The sequence below is a fragment of the Enoplosus armatus genome, chromosome 21 (genome assembly GCF_043641665.1).
Source record: "Enoplosus armatus isolate fEnoArm2 chromosome 21, fEnoArm2.hap1, whole genome shotgun sequence".
NCBI lineage: Eukaryota > Metazoa > Chordata > Actinopteri > Centrarchiformes > Enoplosidae > Enoplosus > Enoplosus armatus.
Window position 1 is genome coordinate 4,179,237 of NC_092200.1, and position 23,441 is coordinate 4,202,677.

General features: G+C 41.5%; 1 protein-coding gene across 3 annotated transcripts in view; it reads right to left on the reverse strand.

The window, feature by feature from the left end:
- The window catches only part of LOC139304352 (A-type potassium channel modulatory protein DPP6-like), a 174,819-nt gene that overhangs the window by 40,247 nt on the left and 111,131 nt on the right, over window positions 1–23,441 (reverse strand). For all 3 annotated transcript variants that reach the window (XM_070928280.1, XM_070928279.1, XM_070928278.1), the window contains exon 2: window positions 8,393–8,507. In XM_070928280.1, coding sequence (XP_070784381.1) covers window positions 8,393–8,507 — 115 coding nt within the window. The remainder of the gene's footprint in view (window positions 1–8,392; window positions 8,508–23,441) is intronic.

The window sequence follows — 23,441 nt, forward strand, 5'->3', positions numbered from 1 at the left end:
TTTTGGTTTAACATTGACTTCAGAAATGTTTTGAGGGACTCGGCCTCCTGCACAGGGACCCTTTGACAAGACATGGCAGTTGATGGACACATTGGTTGCTATGAGGATCAAAGCTGTGATATTTCAGGGCTGTCTTTCTAATGTGTGACGTTTAATCCCTCTGCTAAGCCTGTCTGTGTCCATGCTGCAGCTGTCGTTTAGAAGTGAGGTAAATTTGGCTGCAACAGAATCAGAAATATTTTTTATTTTATTTCGTTTTATAAACACACAGTGGGGATGAGATCGGAAGGTTGAAAACTTGATGAAATGGTAGAAATATGCAATGCGATAGACAGTAATGGCAGGGGGTATGAACAACTACTTCTCCAGTGTTTTATACTACATTGCTTACAAAAGGATCTAAGTAGATCAATGCCACTTGTATCTATTACAACAATCAGTATTAACAATAATAGATAGATAAATAGCTTTACAAAAAGACGAAAGAAGAATAGGAAATGAATAAGAAAAAAAGTGCAAAGAAAGAAGTAAAAGTAGAAGTGAAAAGAAATGCAAATGAGCTCAGAATTACATAGTAATAAAAAAAATTACTGGAAGAGGTACACACTCAATATTTGAGTGATGTTTTGTTATATTTTCACTATCCTTTGGCCAAGGAAGTTACGCAGCAACATACAAAAATGAACCTGAAAGAGGGCGAACAATACCTGACTCATGTGCACACTACAATAAGGTTCAACTAAAACAATAAAAGGAAGAGAAAGTAAAAAAATAAAGCATGTTTTTCAGCTCAACCTGCTGATGAAATGGGACAATTTTCATGTCAAAAAAAAATCACGTTTCTTCTGGAAATGTTCTTCTTTGCACAGTTGAAAAGCCTCAGTGTTGAAAAGCCAAAGCATCAGCGGGCAGACCATTAAGAGACACCATAACCGGATATTGAAACCCAGGATAATGAAAATACTTTTAGGTGAGTTTGAAGGCCCATGAGACAAGATGACCCACTGTGCTGGTTCAGTGGTAGAGAAACCACTGGAACTGAACAATCAGAAGACCACACCAGTGTTTTGCATGTTTTAGCTGGCAGTGAAATATAGTTACATATACAATTTACATCTCAGCTGACCATTTTAAAAATCAGACTGCACAACAGCTTCTCAGACGGGTGAAAGCGTTTGCTACTGGGCAGCCAGTGCTTTCACCTCATGCAAGTGCAGCATTGCATCTGTTATGCATCTATTACAGGTATGATCAAGCTCCAGAGATGTGAACCTTTGGATATGGCTGCCTGGTAATTGGTTTGAAAATAGTTTTAAAACCTTTTACATGATGCATTCAAGTGCTTGTGAGCTGCTCTGATATCAGTGATTTAGAGCTGGGAACAGTATATTCACAGTTCATTCACAATTCACAGTAAGAAAATAAAACCTGGAGAAACAATAAGAAAGCAAGGGTTTTGTCAGGAGTATAATGTGAATTTGAAAGCTTCTTTGCATAAAAAAGGATGATGTTTGGCCACAAAACGTAAAGCTGTGAGATAGCAACAATCTTATAAACAGATAAAAAACAATAACAAGTTCATCTGAATACCATCCTGACATTAGGTGGAAAAAAAGGTTGAAGAGATGCACTAATCAACCTGCAAAGCTGTAAATCTACAGCCACATTAGCGGCTCTGTGAGGATGCACTTATGTGCAGCGGAGCTTTGAGCTAGATGCTAACGTCAGTATGCAACCATGCTTACAATGCTCACAAAGTACAAACGAGGCTAATGGGAATAGGTACTGTAACTGGTCATAAACCAAAGCGTTGGCCAAGCGAAACATGAATATCTGTACCAAATTTCAAGGCAATCCAATCAATAGCTGTTGAGATTTCAGTCTCGACCTGAGCTAGTGTGGCTAAAAATGATTGGTAGGGATGTAAAGTAACTTTGTAGTTAATGTGCAAAAAATGCAACGATATCAGTGATATCTGATAAACCGTTTTATGTAGCAGGGTACAAGGAAGAACCATTATCCAACACGTCATATCAAACCACTACAGCCTGAGGCTCAACATTAATAACACATGTTAGTAATGGACAGTGGACAGAGGGAGAACAAACATGTGTTACTAACTGCTATAGCACCACTGAGCCACAAAGAAGAGCTCCAAATGTTTCCTCAGCAAAGCCTAACTGTGACCACGTCCCCTAATTTTAATCCGACACATGCTTTGATCCGTGCGTCGCAGTTGTCGGAGAAATCATCTTTAAAAGGGCAGATGGATGGAAGAAGGGGAGGTTCAGACAGAGGCTGGAGGCATAAAATGACACTAAACATCTTCCTCTTGTCATGTTAACACCATCACATTACACACTGTTGAAAAAAATAAAAAGCTGTTTAATGTCAGTCAGTGTGATCTCAACAACTGGAAAAATAACACCAAAGAGTAATATTCACACTTCAACGACAGCCAAATGTCTCAAGAGTATCTGAAATATTAAAAACAGATCATGGAGAACAAGTTCTATGATCCTTGAAACCTTATATGCTTTTTAACTTCAGACATTTAACTCATAGATTTGAATAGCAAGTAGGGCAGTAGTTAAGAATTCATTTTAATTAGTCTCTAAAATGTCAGAAAAAAGTGAAAAAAAAGCTCCCAGAGCCCAAAGTAACGTCTTTAAATTGCTTATTTTGTCTGATCATCACTCCATAACCTAAATATATTCAATTTACAAATACATAAAACAGAGAAAAAGAGTGAATCTTCACATTTTAGATGCTGAAACTAGGAAATGAGGACTGATTTTTACTTTTTTCTTTACTGCCTTCAAAATGAATGCAAAGAGTTTTACACAATACATAAAGAGGCATTACGACAAGATAAAGAAGCAACACAAGGAAATACAGAAAAAACACATACACAAGGTTTTAAAAAAATAAACTTAAGCTAAAATGGAATAAATCAGAGTAAAAGACAAATAAAGAGAGAAAAGTTTGAACACTATTATACAGCAGAGTTGAGTTTTTTCTAATTTCTTTCAGTACACTACTAATCATCTTGATTGTTAATTATTTAAATGTCCTCTTGCAGCCTTTTTCTTTTTCCTTTCAGCAAGTTATAATTTGAGAGTTGGTGTCTTTGGCTCAAACAGAATAAACTGGCTGGTGTTGGGACTGAAAATGGGAGCTTTTTAATACAAGATGCTCCAATTCTATGCATCTTTTTCAGGGTAAGTATACACCATTTTCTATGAGTGATGGTGATGATATGTTGCCTTGCTTTGTGGCCTAAATCTAGCCCCCCCCCCCCCCCTCTTTTCAGCAAGTCAATATGAGATCAGTAGCGTCTGAGAAAATACCTGCAAGAACGCAGCAATGATGTGCATCATCCTCCAAACGTGCGAGTCGGCCGAGTGTGAGCTGTTTGTGGCATATTGTGGCTAACAGATGGACAGACGCCGACGGATCCACAGCTCCTACTCGATTTCATCAACGGGGACAAAAAACACCTTTGAAGGCATCTGCTTGGTACATCACTTGAGTTTCGAGTGTGATTATCAGAGTCACCAGACTGCGTATTGACTGCAGGGAGACGCAATAGTGCACATAAGTTGCAGCCTCCTATCAGATGGCGAGGTTTAAAAGCGGATAAACAGTGATTTTATAATCAGTTCTGATTTATGGATGGAACACAGAGGCAGTCACGTGAAAAATGAAGTTAGAGTTGACATTTAAAATAACATTTTTATATATAGCGCAATCTCTTAAAGGCAAATCCATTTTCTGTAGTTAAGCATGTCTTTATCTCACCCTCACAGAGTGCTGTGATCATAGCTTTGAATTAGTCTGACAAAAGTGAGCTGTCAGCCCCAGCAGGGTCAGCTCACTTGAGCAGTTTATATGCTAATGTGGCTCGACCTCTTTTCAATACAATGCAAAGGCAGGGGGAGTTTTGATCGAACACCGAACCTGGCAAAGATCATTTTGGTGTCTCTATGTGTCAAATACAGTAAGTCTGCAGTTTTGACAACAAAAGAAAAGGTAATCCTATCTCATCATACTGAGGTTTGCTTTGGAGCATTTCATTCTAAAATGAGGTATTCACCCTCTCAGAGAAAAGCCTAACCAATTACCTTTGTACTTAATTTCTGTCATGAGAGTGAGAGCTCATTGTTTTTGTTCCGAACTGTAACTTCACTGTTTTAATAAAGCAAAACATCTCTAAAAACCCACATCACACTTTCTGCTCAGGACCAAACAGCAGACAGAGACAGTTAGAGACTCGCAGGTGAACATAGCGGAGCGTTTAACTGCTAAAGAGACAGATATTTCCCTCAGGAGCTGGTGGAGGCCGATACAGAGTCAAGACTGGACTAATATTCACAAGTTGGACAGGAACACGACTCCAAATGAATGCTAAAGTTGCTTTGTGTCTGCTGGACGTGTAAATAGGCAACTTTTCGCTTACACGTTCGCCATATCACATGTAATGAGGCGATAATAATTCAGTAATCTGTTTCCTCTGCCAAAAATCAGTTATTGCAAACTTAACCCAGTGTGGAGAAAGCTGAATATGCTAGTTGGGGTTCTCTAATAAAAACTGTGGCATGTTAACATCTTCTTATCCAAGTTTCTGGTCACTGTGTGTTGAGTGTCCTCAACTCAGTCCTGTAGTAGTTAGTCACTTAAAGAAAATATCATATCGTGCAAAAGATCTCAGGCAGCCAAAAAAACAAAGTGAGGTCATCCTCCAACTGTAGAGGTAACTGGGTTGGCAGGGCTGTAGCTGGTTTAGCAACCTTCAGGGAGATTACACACTTATTTTTTGAGAGGATTCCAGCATTGTTACACTCAATATGTTTAAATTGTACTATTTAAAAGAGCAGCAAAATCACAAACAAATACAAGATTTCTCCCTGAGAATTTTAGACTTTGAAGCAGCATCTACACCTTTGTGTTGGGAAATAAGATTTACAGAAAGCATAATTGAACAGTTAACAGTATAAATAAAATATGATATATAATAAGTGAGATATTTTTTGGTAACTGGGTGGTTAACGGCAAATTGGAGAACTTTTTATTTCTGAAATCCTCACTACGGTACGCAGATGATCAGAAACCTGTATTATGTTCAAATCATTATGTATACTATGTCATATTCCAAATATGATCCAAAGCAGGGATATTAGTGAGTAAGTAAATGATCGGTCATGAGAGAGATCTAACTAAGCGTCGGCGTCATGCAATAATCTCTGGGACTGCTTGCATTCAGCTGCCCCAAATTAATCTAACACGTGATCCTCCCACAGTTTCGGCTAGCTGTCACTCTGTCAGTCAGCCTGACAGCTCTCAGTCTGAGGAATACCCAGATGCCAATTGTGAACATCTGACCTAGTTGTATTGATGTAGAGAACAGAGCAGCCTCTTAGTAATATGGAGCTATCAGTTACAGCAGACACAGGTTGTCAGAGAAGGAAAAGGAGATCGAAACTCTCTCTCTATGTGAGTGTGTGTGTGTGTGTGTGTGTGTGTGTGTGTGTGTGTGTGTGTGTGTGTGTGAGAGAGAACAAAGTGGTTGTCAGGAGCAGTTAGAGACTGGCTGGTCTGTCTGGCAGGGGAGCATCCATCAACAGACCCTCCTAACTGAGTGGAAACAACATGCTACCTCATAACTCCTCACATGAGCTGGGCATGTGCTGCTCAGAGGGAGGTGCCTTTGTTCCCAAAACGTTTCTCCTTGATGTGTAATTACAGCAAAATAAATTCTTCTGAATGGCTGCTGGATTTAGCATTTTAATAGGAAAATCCTCCCCAAAGCACTTAAACAGTGTTACAAAACGCTAGTGATGTACCTTGCACTCCTGGGCCCACATGTACGGCAAAAGAATTCCCTTCCTATCAAGTTCTTTTGGTCTGTAATTAAGCCCTTAAAAGCAGTGAGGAAAATTTTCTATGTTTCAAGATCTAAAATATTCTTAAAACAAGCTCATTTCCTTTTAAAACGAGATGAGAGATTTTGTGAAAACTGAGGTCTCTATGACTAAATCATAGACACAGCGGCCTTGATAAGAGTGTTTTTGCTGTGTAAATTCAGTATTTGACTGATTTACAGCAGCTACAGTAGAGATTTTTCACTTATGAAAAAAAAAATAATGTAGTTGTGATATCAGTTCCTGAGAATCAAGGCCTTCTTACCCTACTCACTATTTTCTTCACAATCACACAGGGAGGGATTCGTCTTAAGAGGGAGAGATAGCAATTTCTCCACAGACGGGAGCCTGAATAGACCGCATTGCCACACAGAATAGAAAGCAACACAGCCACAGCCTGCATCTTCAGAGATCATCTTCAGCAGTGTGTGAAATACAAAACCCTTTTCAGTGGATGTGAATTTTTTGAATACCCTGTTTAGGCAAACCACTGCATTGTTGACGGGAGCAAAAGTGTATTGATGCTCCCTCCATGTACATGTACAAAAACTAGGGATAGTTAATCAGTTGATAAGAACACCAAGTAAAATCCAACATGTTTCAGGACTTCAATTATCATGCAGCTCAAAAAGGGAAGATGTTGCTAACACACTTCATGGCTCTTCAAGTTCTTCTACACCAAACTGGGAAAACAATTTCTTTATGGACCTGACTTTGTGCACGGGGGCCTGGTCATGTTGAAACAGAAAATGGCCTTCCACAAACGGATGCCACAAAGTTTGAAGCACGCTAAAGCACCAAAGCCCAAACCAGGGAAACAGCTTCAGACTGACAGTTCACAAAAGCATGTGGATGGGGGTGCTTCAAGTCTTTCAAGTCTCATAAAAAAAAAACCCTCAAAATTTGCAAAACGTACACACAAAGTGCGCAAATGAGCTCATGTTGCAGCATAATAGTTACTGAAAGGCTGTTTGTTGTGTTTGCTGCCACAGAAGAGAAATAAAAAGTACATATATATATATATATATATATTCAATGTATCGCCCAGCCCTACTTTAAGGGCAACCCTTTCCTTTAACTTCATAAGTACAGAAACATATTTGACTCCGTAGAATCCAGGGATTCAATTAACTGTTTCATCCAAAATACGATAACCCCAAGAAGGATCAAACTGTCTTTGCACCAACAAACACTGTCCTTGAGGAATGATTCATGGCGCTGCAGCATCCTGAAGGCTCATCCCAGTTGGTCAGGATACCTAATTAATCCACACCAGCTTTCAAAACTGCATCTGATGAGGCCAGAGCATATTTTAATATCCCCAAAGCCCCTAAAATACCAAATATCCTCTAATAACAGCCCATGTAATGCGCTGGTCAGCTGGAGGTCTCACAGTTTCTGCAAGAACCCGGCATGTGTCGAGACTTGGAGCGGAACAGCGGTTCTGCTTGAGCACACAGGGTCGACGCAGGGAGCGGACGGATTAGGACGAGGCACAAGCTGGAGACGCCACCTGCCCGGCCTCCACTTTCTGCCCGACTCCCGCTGGCCCGCCTTGTTTGGAAGTGGCACATTAAACAGCTCCGGTTCATCCGAGTCCATAACAAACGCCGCGGGACAGGAACAGGTCACAGCCAGGAGGTGTTTTAGGCCTCGCTGCTTTGACACCTGCTGCTGCGCTAACGTCTACGCCGGCGATATTTTTGCTCTGACACCTGCCTAGATCTCTGAGGATTATGTAGAAAAACACAACATCGGATGTCTTTGCCACCACGCCCCCGCCATCTTAGGAAACATTACCGGCAATTTTCGGCAACAGAAAATCATAAACAAGGGCACAGTGATTACTGTCTTCGTAACTGCATTATAGTGCACACACATTGGCAGTTGTGTTGACTGATTTGGCTCTGGCAGCGCATAAAACCATATAAAGGAGCTTAAGGTGTCTGAATATAAACAGATGGCCTATTGATTAAACTTTCATGTAAATCTGCAAACAGAAAACCTGAAGGTCACTCGGAAATGAAACTCAGATGCCTTAAAATGACTAAGGAGAAAGTCCAAAATGTGTGTGTGTGTGTGTGTGTGTGTACACACAGGGTAAAGAAGCACTAAGTGACGGAGACAGATAGTGGCTTCTTTTATGAAGGAAGCAATGTTGTGCAAGCTGACTTCAATGAGGTTTACTGACCTTCACTAAGCGTGGCGGTTACATCAAGAGAGCGTGCCCATGTGGAAGTTAACTGTGACATTACAGTGGGTGACAAAGCAAATACTGCACGAGAGCGTGGACCACACACAAGGACAGAGACACTGATGTACACACGTTAGTCTTTGTGTTGTTCGTGGCGAGATTGATTGTGAATCCTAATGGGCATGTCTGTGCATAATAATAGCCGTGTAAACAGAGCAATGTGTGGTGTAGGGTGTCGTGCCCCCCCCCCCTCCCCCCCGCGTCCTGCGCCGTGTACCTGGTGTCAACAGGATGACGGAGGTGACGATCAGCGAGCAGATGACCAGAATGACAAGAAGGGCGATCGCTATTCCCTTCCAGTTCCTCTGCGGAGGGTTACTGCCCACCAGCTCCTGCAGAGAGAGAGACAGAGAGGAGGAGAAAAGCCACGGTCAGACAGTAAAAAGACTATCGTGGGAGCCAATCAGAGTGCGCTTCACGAAGAAAGGATTAGGACAAAAATGAAAGAAAAATTGAAAAGAACAATATGTGGGACGTGAGAAAGAAGCAAAAGAGAGATACAAGAAACACCTACGTGAGGAAAAGAAAAGGAATCAGAGGTAGTAGAAATGGCAAACTCATGAAAAGGAACGATGGGGGTGTCAGTCAAGGACGAACGTGAGTCAGAGTCGCAGCCTCTCGGCTCTCAAGGAGACACGCCGACAGCGGCGGCAGCAGGAGGAGGAGGGGGAGAATTCCTAATGAGCCGAGCATCAGCGGCTATCACCCGCAAACGAATGTGACAGATAAAAATGGAGCCCACGACACGTTGGTGAATTGCATGCTTGACAACAGCTTGGCAACAGCTGAGAGAAGCTCTGGGGTTGGGAAAACGAGTCTGAGTTATGAGCAACCTTGAGGTGATTTTTTTTTTTTTTTGTCTGACCGACAAATGAAACAAATGAACGTATTGAAGTTTAATATTGTTATAAGTGAAGATTTAATTTTAAAACTGAATATGGCACTAGACAGAGTATCGCCGCAGGATATAAAATGAGAACAATATGGGGGAGAGCAGCTTCTTGTTCAGGCCCAAATCAAATAATGTGCAGGGACAATGCATTTGACACGTGGTGATGTGCAGCAGGTGGCTGGGTTCAGCGAGAAATGAAATGGGCACAAAATTTTCACAATATATCACGGTAACAATTCAAGACAATCCAGTCAGCAGCTATGGATGTCTCTGGATGTCCTCCAGACTTCCTGTTTGGAGCAAGACGTACTCAGCGATTCTTTATTTTAAAGCTATTCAACAGCAAAATTTACTGGTAAAGTTCTGCATCTCGCTTCATATATTAGTTGAAGACTGAAATTAAGTAATTAATATTACAGAAATTATTCAAAAGAGAGAAAAGACAAGTGTAGCTAGCTGTTTTTAAGCCTCTCACCTGAAGAAGTTGTTAGCGACTTGTTAGCAAACAATTGCCTATTCGAGTTGTGCTTCTGGTCACCTGAAAAATGTAAGTCCAATATTCACTCTACTTTTAATTCTTTAGCTGTATCAGTCTCCACTGAGTCCTGAGGGAAATCTCCAGGTCTTTAGCTGCTGGATGTTCACATTTCTTCACCAGCTAGTTGCAACTTTTGTCTGTCTGCCATTAAGTGCTGGGCGGGTAGAGTACAGTCGGCTAATCAGAGCAGGTATCGACCAAAATGTTGTGATAAAAGAGGCTAAAAAGCTCTGTGGGGAGGAGCAACTCACTTTCCCTAACGCATTAGAGCCATTGTTAACATTGGGGTTATGTGTACACCTCTACTGTGTCAGCTGAAGCATGATGGTGACATAACTGAGGTCCTGAGCAAATAAAGCAACCAGAGAGAGAAAAAAAAAAAAAAGCCCCACGGCTCAATGTGTGACTTTTAAGACAAAGCATCCCCAAGTTATCCACCTCACTCAGCCCTGATTGGTCTGGCTAGTGAACAGATAAACCAGCGCCAAAACCACAACCATGAGGGACACCGCAGAAAGGATCCAAAGCCCAAACTGTTAGCGGAGGATTAATAAGTTCTTAATTAGTTTATAGAGGATAAAAAGAGCGAAGCAGAGCACGTGCTTCGGGGACCTGTGGCCGAGGCGTTAATGAATACACACTAAGGCTTTAATGACGCTGAATGGCTGAGCTACGAAGCAAACCCTTCACTGGCCTTGTTCCCACCTTAATTGAAAGGAGCCCAAGATATCATTAGCCTGCAGATAAGAGGAATCGGGGCTATTTACCAGACTGTCCATTTCCCACATTCATTAAAACAGCAACCAGTTAAGTTAGCTGTATGGCCATATTGCAGAGCCGTGACAGCCACACGGCACGACATCTCCCGCAGAAACAACAAGAAGATGTAATGTGTCTGTTTAGTTTGTGAGCTAAGGAGTGCAGATGACAGGTGATTGGCTCCCAGTAAGAAGGATTCACAAAGCTTATGACAGAGACTGGTGAGGGTAAACATGTTACAGAAGTTATTTCACTACTGTAATTTTCCTCTTTTAATAATATCCTCAATTTTCTTCAACATAGAAACACAGCAGTTTAAGGGATAATTTAATGATACAGTGCTTTTTATGTTATGTATGTCGATTTTAATTATTTCAACTTTGTTTCAGAGATTCAGTCAGTTTGGTATGGCTCTAAATATCATGACACCCATGATGAGCATATGCTGCTTTGGACAAACAGTCGGTTAGAGGTGAAAATCAGAGCTATAGAAAATTCAGAAAAACTGGGGAAAAACCTGAAAGTGAACTGACTTATTACTGCTAAATGTGATATATGGTTTCAACAAAGCTATTAGCAGGAAATACTATAAAATTATAAGCTCAGCGATTGGATGTTCCTTAATAAAAGTGCTTCTTGGGAGTTGACTTCTTTCCTGTAGTTTTTATGCACACCGGCTTGTTTTCAATGGGACTTCCTGAACACTCGGATGCCCAAACTCCTTGAAATAACTACTAACTATGCCCACAAAACAAAATAGTCAATAATCATGTGTATAGACAGATACCACTCACACATTTTTCAGAGAACCATCAACTCATGGAAAAATAAAACAAAAGGCGAAAGCTGAACAACAACAAAAGGTAATTTCAGGCAGCGGAGTCTCTAATATGACAACTGTGATCAGGACCGATGAACAGAACAATGAACATAAACAACAAACATGCCCACTCAGTTGCTGTCTCTTGAGCGGGGATTATTTTAGAGATCAACTGATAAAACGCAGTGTTGTGGGTGATGAGCAAACAGTCTACAATGTGATTTATTTTCTCTAATTCTGTGCAGAGCCATCTCTCTGGAACAATCTCCATTTTCTTCTGCAGAACTGAAAATCCTACCGGAGGTTTTATGTCAGGGCGGCATGAAGCCCACTGCTGATTGTTGTGCTTGATACAGTATGTGACTAAGTGGGATTTACAGTTTGGAAAATGGTGAGAAAATTGGAGGAAAACTGCTCTATAGAGGGAAACTACTTACATGCAATAATGGGATGCAAAGCGAGCACGACAGGAAGCTCAATCAGTGTAATGCACAATAAAAGAGGAGGCAGAAATCCTCACGCAATGCTGAGCAATGACTGTTTATTATGTGTTCTATGCAAATGGCTCTGCACTGTAGATAACGCAATCTAAAGATGGGCATGATTCCATCACAGCGTCTTAAATTTAACAATAACAACGAGTGTGTGTGTGTGTGTGTATTCAGAAATTCACACTGTAGATCTCTTGCTGGATGGGCTTCAGCATGGCGCAAAAACACCTTGGAACAGGTAGTTTAGTTTAGTGGACTGTCCCATGACAGAAAATGCTCAAGGGCCTCATTATAGAACCTTCCTAAGTCTGAAATCCTGTCGTATCTCAGTTTAGGATGACATTTAGGATTACCTCCCAAGTTTCCCAAGTTAGGAGTCCTAGATTTGGATGGCATAGACCCTGTCCTAAATTCAAAATAACTGCCAAAAATGGCAGCACCACTGTTGTTAGGTCTGTATGGCAAAGACAATGAAGATGAGGGAGCTGTTATGGAAATCTGGAGAGATCAATGGTCAACTCATCAGTGAAGCAAGTGGTCAGGAGCCTTGATGTCTTACGCTGGGAAGAATCTATCAAAGCCGAGGACAATGGAGAGATTATCAACACAGTGGTTACTGCATGATGCCTCCTCAATCCTGAAGACCAGGTCCCCTGTGGTCAGACTTTAAACCCTCAATGAACATGCTACAAACATCACATGCCCAGAAATGGTCAGACTCTATGCACTAACAACAGACGCAGATTTAGTCTAAATAAGCGTTAGTCCTTCACATGTTCACCCGTAGAAGTTCAGAATATGTCTGCACATTCTGACCTGGAGACACACATGAACTCTGTCAGCACAAATGTACCTCTTCGGCTTCCTGCTGGTGTCTAGGGAGTTCAGGCGGCCACTGCCTCTGTCCTTGGTTGCTACAGCAACGCAGCTCTCTCTATCTGAATGGCTCCTGTCTTTCCGAAACACCACAGACCTCACTGAGATTTACTACTAACCTAACGCTGACCTCGAAGTTCAGTTCCTACCCTAGTGGCCCCTAATTCTGACCCCGAGAGGATAGGGATTAAGATAGAAAACGCCATAACAGGAACAACATGAACACCAAAATATTATGACTGGAAGGCTACTCAACCTGTATGATGACGCTTTCCTGGACCATGTATTAATGGGTATATATCGACTGCCAAGACAATTAATTTTGAATTTGATGGATGTGCTACGTCCGGCTCTGGAGAGGCCTACAAGGAGGCATGGGGCTCTGCCAGTAGTGGGGTTTCCTCTCCTCCACCGACATGATTAATACGTCCAACACATCGAAGCTACCAACAAAACGTCTGTCTTTTCTTGTCCAGCAAGCTAGCCAGTGACGAGTGAAGTGAGACAGCCATTGATATTACATTCTAATTCTAAACACAGACACAGGCAGGACAGGACGAGTGCAGATTGAAGAATCGAGTTTACAGTTCTAGTTGGGATTTCTTAAGTCAAGATAAGATAGGAGGTCTGAGATAGGACGCAGCCATGAGTTTAGGAATTGCTTCTGTAATAGGAAGATAGGATTTTTCCTATCTTTGAAACTTAAGTTAAGATAGGACATTTTTCTGTAATGGAGGTCTGAGCTCCACTACTGTAGAGCCAGCCAGCGTATACACACTCTCACACACACTGTACAGATGCTGCAAGTCTGCAGCAGCTGCAATTGCTTCCCTTATTTTCTCTCTACATTCTGCAACAGTAACATCCAGCATGCTGAAAGATCTATTGCACTTGTTACTATGACTAAAGAGTCAATGTCAAATAGCATTTCCACATAGATCAGCATCTCTGTGGGAACATATTGGCGCTGGAAACTATCCAAAAAAAGCTGCTCTGGAGCTCCCTCTCAGAGAGCGAATGAGCTGCATTCTTGTGAGGATCCATACCTTGCTGGGTTGAAGCACACTAATAACTGGACCCCAAACAATTCAGGCAAAAAGAGCAAGGACAGAAACCTCAATAAGAAATTATGTCACCTCTTTTTTATTCCGGGCTTGGAGGGAAATATGGTAAGCACTTACTCAGTCTGGGTAAGGGTGCAGACACAGGCTGAAAACCTTGCCTAACCTTCCTGATCATGCCTCTCTGATCTGTAATTATAATAATGATTGGACTAATTAGCTAGACCTTATGTGCGGAAGTAATGGCGGGTGATTACACGTGAATATGGCAGAGGAGAGATGAGGTATAAAATGAGCAGAGAGGAGACAGACATCAGCGCTTGCAGGAACAGTAAATAAATAACATTGAGAGGGTGCAGGAAAATTCACTGACAGGAAGGCTTGAAGCGTGACGGCAACATGACAGAGAGAGAGGAAAAAAAGTATGGGATCCAGGTCCAAACTCGAATAAAAACAAGATCCTGGTGTTTCCTTGTCCTCAGTGACTGTCATGTTTAAATCTGCAGAGCATGCACAGGAATCATCAGTGCTGACTCTGCCTCCAGAGTGTTTAACATGACACTGGATCTAAGTAAACAAGTACAAAAATTAATTAGCCCTTTTCCAGAGTTTTGAGCACATAGAGACATTTCAGCTCTGAGTGCTAGAAGCAACAGACAGGAACAAACAATGCTGATCAAGTTTTTGATTTTCATAGATCAACACTATCACCGAAGCAGCCATCCATCATCTCAGGAATATAAAAAAAAAATTGATGATTTCAATCCCTGTGAGATTGGGAAACACTTGTCCTGCAGGCTATTACTGCAACATAGAAGCTTCAGCTCATTCAAAACGCAGCCGTCCACATCTTGACTAGCAAGGTGCTTTCCAGAATATGGAAAGTAGCACAAAATAAACGCTTTCCCTTGTTGTCCTTTATCACATTATCACATTCATCACATTAGTGTTCGATTCCAGTGTCGTTTTATGAGAATATTGACTACATAATATAAAGCAAAAATACAGATTAAATATTTAGTTTTAGCTGGCAAACCTGTAGCTAAGGTGGAAGTACTTTTTTTCAGCCGCGAGTGTGCTGCATACAACCCCCACAACCTCCACCAACAGCCCGAGAGGCGAAGGCCAGGCACCACTCACAGCTGCTGGTTAAGCTTATCGCTGTGAGGGAACTTTAATAACTGAAGGCAACTCAGATGACCGTATCAAACTAGCACCTAAAAATTCATCATTTCACTGGTTCTCAAACGTCTCCACTGCCTACCTGTTCATTACAGCAATGACTTTAAGATCCTGCTCTTGATCTATTAAACTCTGGCCCCAGATTATACATCTTACACGCTTCCAGTTTATGCACCTGAATTATTCATTGGGTAAAAACACTTCAGATTCTCAAAGCTCATCCTAAATACGGCAATAGAGCATCCAGTACCTAAAGCATGAGACAGAGTAAATACAAGACTTTTCTGTGTGTTGTCTGTTTGTATCTACGCTTAAATCTAAATCAATCGACATGATTGCAAAAACAAAGGAAAATAAAGTCAAGTTTGAAGATGAAAAAAGAAAAAGGAAATGTAGGCAAGGAGCAGGCCATGAGAGCGGCCGATAGAGTGAGGAACTGCTCCATTTGAGCTACCTTTATGGGGAGATAAACTGGAAATGAAGGCTTGGCCCATCTTCCATCGCCGCTTTAATAGCTCAAACTAAAATGTCTTGTGCGAGTTTAGGCTACATGCGTTCTCCCTGAGGATGAAGTCATAACGCCTTTGGGCTCAAGCATTAGTGCTGGTACAGGTCATTAATTCCGATTCTCAATGAATACGTTAAAGCTACAGCATGCAGGGTATCTGTTATCTAGCGTGCAATCGCTTGTGTGTACTGTCATGCATATTTCCATCGCTTTAATTATACAATACAGAAAGTTAATAGTGTTACCAAAAATACCACAATGTCATTAGGCATGCATCATAATCCACTGACAGCACAGTACTATTGGAGACGTAGGGGAAAGGGGACAACTGGGGTCCCAAAGCCTGAAAACATCACGGGGAGGCAGAGAGGGAATGACAACAGACTGCAGCAAAGAACGGTGTATTTGTCTGCTAGAAACAAACACACACACAGCAGAACGTAATGAGTCAGTCAGCTTTTAATGCGTGCAGTTATCCAGAGAGACTGAGACAAGCAGCCAGGGGTTCAGCGGCTCGCTGGCTGACACTTTGACAGACACAAGATGGCAAATGCTGTTAACAGAAACAAGTTTGCTACTGAAGTGGATCAAACCTGTAACCTCGGGTCGGGTACATACTCTCCAACAACAGATGCAAATCATAAAATAATTACAGCGACGTCTCTCAGCATGACAGGTCTGATGTTGTCTGAGCAGAAACAGAAGTTGATAAGAGCCACTGCTGGGACACATTTATCATTAAACATTTACTTAACACTTTCATCCTGAAAGACTTCAAATGAGAAAGCAGCTAGAGGCTCAATGATGTGACATGAGGGTCGCCAGAAACATTAGAAATTAAAGACGCATTAAGTTATTCAAGACTGTTTGTGATTTCAATCAACTAAGGAAACTGCAACAACAGATAGATCAGTTCAGATTAGACAGACACAGTATAACTGGAACAGAAACATACTAACAGTGTTGTGAAAAGGCAACGTGTGATTGTGCAAAATAATAAGGCTTTGTAATTTGACAAGCAATGCATACACATTGGATGAGCACGACCAAAAAGGATGCAATTTAAACTAAAACTGACAAAAAAGAACACCTGAATAAATAAGTAAATACTGATGCAAAGCCTCACCTCACCAAGCAATCCTAAATGAAGATTAAAATCAAGCCAAAGTAGCAGCACGAAGAATTTGTGTGAAAAATGAAGAAAAATTTGTCTCTCTCTTTTCTTGTCATGACACATATAAATGCTTCAGTATCAGTTTAATGTTTGGGCTGAATTATTACATGAATATATTTCATGATACTAGTTTTAACTGCTGCATTGACCTCCCTTCCACACGGTGCTCGACTTCTCCACAGTAAAGGTGTCGTTTGAGCCCATTTTTACAGCGCAGAGATGTGATTCTAATCCTCAAATAGAGGGATTTGGAATCTCTGCTTCTTTCATCCTCCTCAAACGGACTTCATTTTTGCAAAAACATGGAGCAGATTAATCTCAAATCACATCCTCTCCTATTGTTTAAGGGGTTTTAAGCACAGATTGATTTTCTCTCACGCCCTTCTCGATCAGACTTTTAGTCTTTGAATAAATGATTCCAAAAATCTAGCACCTCTTCCAGCTCTGCGCTTCACGGGTCAAAGAACATCAAAGTCGTGTGATTGCATCCAAACCCGCTTGTTGTTGTCGTACAGCGGCGCGCAGCGGGAGGGCCGTACATAAACAACCTGTCTTGTTTGTTACTCAAGGCAGGAGAACTAATTTCCGACTGGCCACTGTGTCCGTGTGCGCGATGTTCTTGAGCTTCTTCCACCTGGTTTGTTTGATTTGCGAGTGAATCTCTTCCAGTCCATTAGAGAGACGCTGGGGGGGCGCCACCGCCAGCTGACCTTTCTCTGCAGAGTTTGCACTAAATCACATCTCTGTAAAATACCATATAATACCCACGGCCAGAGGATGAGTCAGTGTGTGCCGTATGGCGCAGAGCTGCTGTAACATCGAGGAAATAAACCTATAGGCGTGTTTCCTGTGATGCAGTTGCACTTCCACATGATGATGCATGTGATGAAAAGCCTGAACTGGAATCTGATTCAACACAACCAAAAAAAAAAAACCCTGGAGCTCATCGTCAATCCCATAACCGATAATATGTGCACTTGTCCATTTTCATGCAAGTTCACATTCTGTAGAGGCAATTAATCACATCTATTCTGTATTAGTTTCCCTCGTCACTATGGAAACAGGGTTTGGGTTCTTATTGGTGAGCGTCCCCTATAGCTGTTGCTCTCCTGCTGGGTGAACATGCGTTATGACATGGCTAAACAAGCGATGAGGCACGCGCATGAGGGAAAAGTGTTTCCTGCCAGGCTCTCATGTATAATGCATGACGGCAAATGTCTTTTTTCTCTACTTTGTCAGTCTTAACTCATAAGCCTTCTTTAGAAAACAAGAACAATACAGAATACAGAGTTTCTCCTCATTTCATCACTTTTCCTGTGGCAGTGTGTGTCTACACATCTGTCAAGGGAGGCAAATGTGCCCACAAATGTCACCGTGGCTCCGCTGAATCAAAGATTTACCTGCATCTCTTAATTTCAGCAGCACTACAAGTACAGGCCAAAGATAAATGACTGCTTAGACTGTCGCGCAGGTAGAAAATGATGAAGTGTGTGGTCAGCCTTCTGACTGTTGTCCGCTAGTGTTGCCTTAGTGACAGATGTCTATTCAAAGGTAGCACTGGGAAACGTTCCAGCATAACACAAGCCATACCCTTGTGTAGATATGTGTGATGTGAAGCACTAGCAAGTCCAAGACCTCAGGCTGAAATTGGATCTGTATGGATCGTCAGTGACAAACTCTAGCTGAAGTCAATAGTCTTAAGATTTGCTTTCTAAAGTGATAAATTACAGCGAATGTGTTTAATAAAAAAAAAGAGGTCATTGTTTGTGCATGTTAACACTCTGTGGAGTTAATCTAACTGCCAAATCAAGCTTATTGCTCTTTTTTGTGTTTGGTTTGGCTACCTTGTTAGTTTTCGTTAATTTCTATTGACACAGAATGTACGAACAGTTTCCTGTTCTGTATGTAATTAGTGGGTGATTCTGCCAGCTTCAACTGAGCTGTACAAAGGGTGTGCGGATGCTACCTAATCAGCTGAGTTGGTGCTCAAGTAACAAAGAACCAAATGTGACAAATAGCGTGCCAACACTAAATGACTTGCTGGAATCAAGGTGACTTCATTCAATCAGTGTGTTTCAGCACAGGGTGATAAAAGCACAGCCTACTTGTACTATACATACACCTCCAGATGGCTGAGTCTTATCCAATGGGAACTAGAGACATACAGTAAATGACCAGCCTCTGAAGGAGGCAGCACATCCCACACAACCATTTCCAAATGAGAGTACACAGGTCAACAGTAGTGCCTTTCAAAAACCATATGACCGTATGACAAAAATGATTCATATGGACATTTTCTTATACGTAGGTTGCATTTGAATTATCTGAACAAATTCCGTTCTACTTCGTCAGAATTTAATTTCTTGACAGCCAGAAACAGAAACTATGTGCGCCCAACCTCCTTCCTCCCTTAGAGGTTTTGTAGCTATTTAAAAAAAAAATGTTAGATCCCTTTCGCCTTTGCTTCTGAGAGGGGGGAATCAAATAACCAGCTAGATCACAGTTTCATGTTATATTGTATGCTTCTATCTGCCACTACTGGTGCTTAAAACATCAGTCAACACCCCTGAAAGTTACTCGAGTTTTATGAGATGCTTGTTTGCGGCTCAGGCTTACTCGACAAGGTCAAACAGCCGGTAAAGCGTTCTGCATGGAAACTTTCCAGCAGCTAACTAACTAGAACGTCATCTGAGCCACAGTAGAGGAGGAGAGTTGATGAGAATACAGAAAGCCAGAGAGAGGGAAGCAGAGAGAGAAAGTCGTCACTGCAGAGGACTGCATGTCCCTCGGCGATTGGCATTCACTGCGGCCAGGTGGCAGCGCCAATGTGTGCTGCATCCCTTAGCAACATTAAGAATTGAAAAGTATCTTTCCTACTGTTCTTATCTATCAGCCTTCATTCCGTAACGCGTACTTGTCGTGCCACTCCGGCAAAATAAATTGCCGTCATGGAAACAATATGCACCGGCAGATGCACTCGCTTCCTGGAAATGAAATGCCCCACAACCCACTGCTTCCAGGCGCAGGGGTCTAATAAAAAGAGGCTGCTGCTCTTGCTGATGTTTACCCAGGCTAATGTATTCTGGCCTGCTGCTTTTTTATCGCTTTCGCCGACAAAATATGAACATTCATGTGGAAAGAATAGACTTCCAGCCTCTTATCGTTGGCATAATGTTTGGCTGAAGTGCTCTCACGATGAAAAATGTCCAATAGTTAAGAGCAGTCTTTTCTTTTTGTAAAAAGAAATCACCTGGTTTCACCTCTCTCCTGCAATGGAAAAACATCAACTGCTTGGGGCAGCTACTCCCCTTGCAAACACAGTCACTGCTGCTCTGTGTGAGATAGAAGAAGCAGGACATTGATGGGTACTTTCATGTATTACTAACACTACAGCACCCCAGCGACTGCCCAGTGGATGTTCAAATACACGCCGCGAGTTCTCCCATAAAGGCCCAGAGGACTCCAAAAAACTCATTCAGAATAATATATCAAAATCTGGGATGAATTCCCCGGGTATGGCAGTGTGTACACACTTCCATCCATCCATCTACTTTTGTTTGTGTGGCCTCTTTTTGCATTTCCATGGCAACCCTGTCAAAAGTGCAAAAATAATCCACCGCTTACCCTCTATCTGGCCACCTGTTGTTACTGCTGCAACCCAATTGTTCATGCTATTCAGCTGAAAACGGGAAAGCGTGCTTTGCATGTAAGAGTGGGCACTGGATAATTTAACAGCTTTGTAGCGACTACATTCATTTAATAATGGTTGGATACGGCTTTTGTGCTCAACATTCACTTCACCACATAACTGCATATTACATGAGCCCTTATTCAAGACTCTTACCTTTAATTACAGCCTTCTGCACTCAACACATCAGGATTGCACATATAATATAAAGTGCTCTCTGTATATACATTATGTCTGAACTGCGCTCTGCTTTGCATTGACTCATTAGCTCCTTGGTATCCAAGTTCTTCCTTCAGCAATGTGACAAATGGCAGATTCCTTCATGTTTGTTGTTTAAAACTACACAGGCTTTGTACTTGAATCCTCGATTGCCTAGCAACCAGAGCGAGAGCCATAATAGTCCAGTGAACAATTAGCAGTGTAGAAATAATAGCAATACAGGGTCAGTTCAGTTCTTTTATAACAAGAGACATTGTGGGTTCACAAACAATATCCACTGTTCGTAGCTACTGTTGAGATGAGACATGACAAACTTCAATATGGCTGCCACAGGGTGTCTATCACATTACAGAGTAAACAGGTCATGTTTGTGTCCATTTCAGGCTTGTTGTGGTTTCTAATTAAACGTTAGGTTTAATTCAACTAAGACTTTAGGGATAACAACTTTAAAATGTGAAAAGTACATGGATCTGTGAGATGGCATTGTGTTTTCTTGTCTTTCTACTTTCAAAGCTACAACATGTATTTTGCTAAAACACACATGATCTATTTTCATTGACATTAAGGATGTTCATAGGCACCACTTGCTGTAGGCATGGTCAGCGACTGCCCGGGTCGTTTGTATCAACCAAACAAGTCAGAACAACAACAAGGTGGAAATGGTGGACAGTGGAGGACGGCAGTAACAAAAGCAGGATCTGTGTGCTGCCTCAGTGCCTGTGGAGGTTTTATAGAAGCTGGTTCCCTCAGTCTCAAGATACATGCTGTTTGGAGGCAGACAGCTCATCAAGTTTTCGGGGCATGAACTTGACCAACTGGGGGAGAGGAGCAGGACTACAGCTACACTTACAGTTGCCACAAGGCGAAAAGTTGTGTAGTATAACTTTAAATCTACAAAGGTATCTTTTCTCTGCCACATACAAAATTCTTCCAAAGCTTTTTTCTTTTTTTCCTGATAAGCCTTCTTTGATCTTACTGGAACATTACACAAATAATGAAAAGCCTGTGTTTTACTGCAAATATATCCCCATTGTGAGTATGAAACATTCACCCCCTGTAGACATGAAAGGTCGCTGTTCAAAGTTTGCTTCTTCACATAGAACACAGGCTGTAGTCAGTTATGATTCACAGCACTTAGAAAGGATGGCAATCATGATAAGTTTTCACAGAGGAAAAACAAAAGTCTACAGAAACTTCTCAAACCACACCTGCAGCAAAATGCAATTCTCCGTCTCTGTCTGTGTGCTCACTATGTTCCAAACATCGTGCCTTTGCCAAAATACGTCTAAATACACACACTTAATAATCTGGTGCCATCATCAGGAAATGTTCTAATTTGTCAAATTCCCATCAGCCTCAGCTTTTGTGTTTAGAGCTAATTAGCAAATAAAACTAAAACTAATATGGTTAACATGGCGAACATTACCTACTAACCATCACCACGTTAGCATTGTCATCGTGTTGTCATTAGCATTTAGCTCAAAGCATCATTATAGTTGAACACTTTGCTACAGCGTGACGGAGCCAGCTGTAGAGAGCAGGCTGTACTCTCTTAAGTCTCATTTTAAGATGAACACTCTGTGTACGTCTAATCATAACTAACAATTTGTTACGCCTTAAATCCTCAGACTGGCTTAAAAAAAAACTGGGTGAAGACAGTCAAATAAAAATGAGTGAAATAAAGTGAGAGGCCAGGCACTTAACCTGTGAAGACTCCCGCAGACTGTTCAGTGCAGAACAGCCTCAGTCTGTAGAACTGCAGTGGGCAGCTGCCAGAATGTGCATCACAGCCTGGCTAAAGAGCCGGAGTACCACGGGCAGTGGCTTCTCTTCTGTGGTTAAATAAGGGTTAAAACTGGTGTTCAGTGGCGGGCTGTGATTAAGAAACAAGAACAATTCTCATAAAAGTTTTCACTTCATAGTTTATGCAACAGGTCAGCTGAAGTTGTGCAACATACCAATTGAATAAATTCAGCTGTTGCACATTGAAAAGCCACGTTTCTTTTATAGGACTAAAAAATGTCCAAGTAATAGCCAGGTTATGAAAGTACGAGGCTGGTCTGACTTTTTGTGTACAAAGACAAGGTTGGAATTTTGTAATCTTTATTTGAATTTTGTAGCAAAGAAGAAAAAGTGACCTTAGCTGTAAGTTACGGCAGTTACAGTATTTCTTTGTTGAAAAATCAGGCATTCATACTTAGAAGAAAAAAGAAAATGTGCAGAAAACTGACCTTATCTCTACCTTAAGTCTTATACACCCATTTATGCTGACTAACCTGTTTCAGCTATTCGTCATTTAAACTATACTGTATGCTTGCACACCTTGCCGCAAGCTGCTTTTCTCGTCCATAATATGAAGGTTGGCATGCATTGGAAACGGTGTATATATTAAAAGATAAATGATAAAGGAGGCATATAATGTGTAGAAAAGTTTCTTCCCAAAGTAAAATCAGAATGCAAAATTCTGATTTACATCTCCAAAATATGTTGACAGAAGCATGTTCAAAAAATAGTGCTAGATATACAGACAATCAAAAGACAATTTATTTTGCTTGTTGCATGCTCACCATCCTCCAGTCCATCATGCCACTGATAATTACAAGCAGTCATAATAATCACAGGGCTCTAACAGCTCAACCACTCCCATCAATACAGCTTAAAGCTCCTCCATAGAGTCTCTTCACGTTGCCTTTCTGGATACAAAGCTTGACATTTCAATTCGAGCGAGGCACTTCAGTTGCCAAGCAGACAATTACTGGCAAGGAGAATGCACTGAAATAAGGATGATTCTCAAACAACAGCCACCAATGAACCAGTCGGTGATCCTGAACGAATTCTCAGGTGCGCCAAAACAGGCTCTTACGGATATGCTTAGTGGGCCACAGCTAACGAGCCCTGATGCAGAGGCTCGGGGATTGTCAGTGAGGCAGCAGGGTTGACCAGATGCAGATGGATGACAGTGCGAGTCACTCAAGGTAACACATTCACACATTCACCTCAAGTTCAGCTTCACTTTGATTTTGTTCTCCGCCACAACTGAAGCATAATTAGTATACTT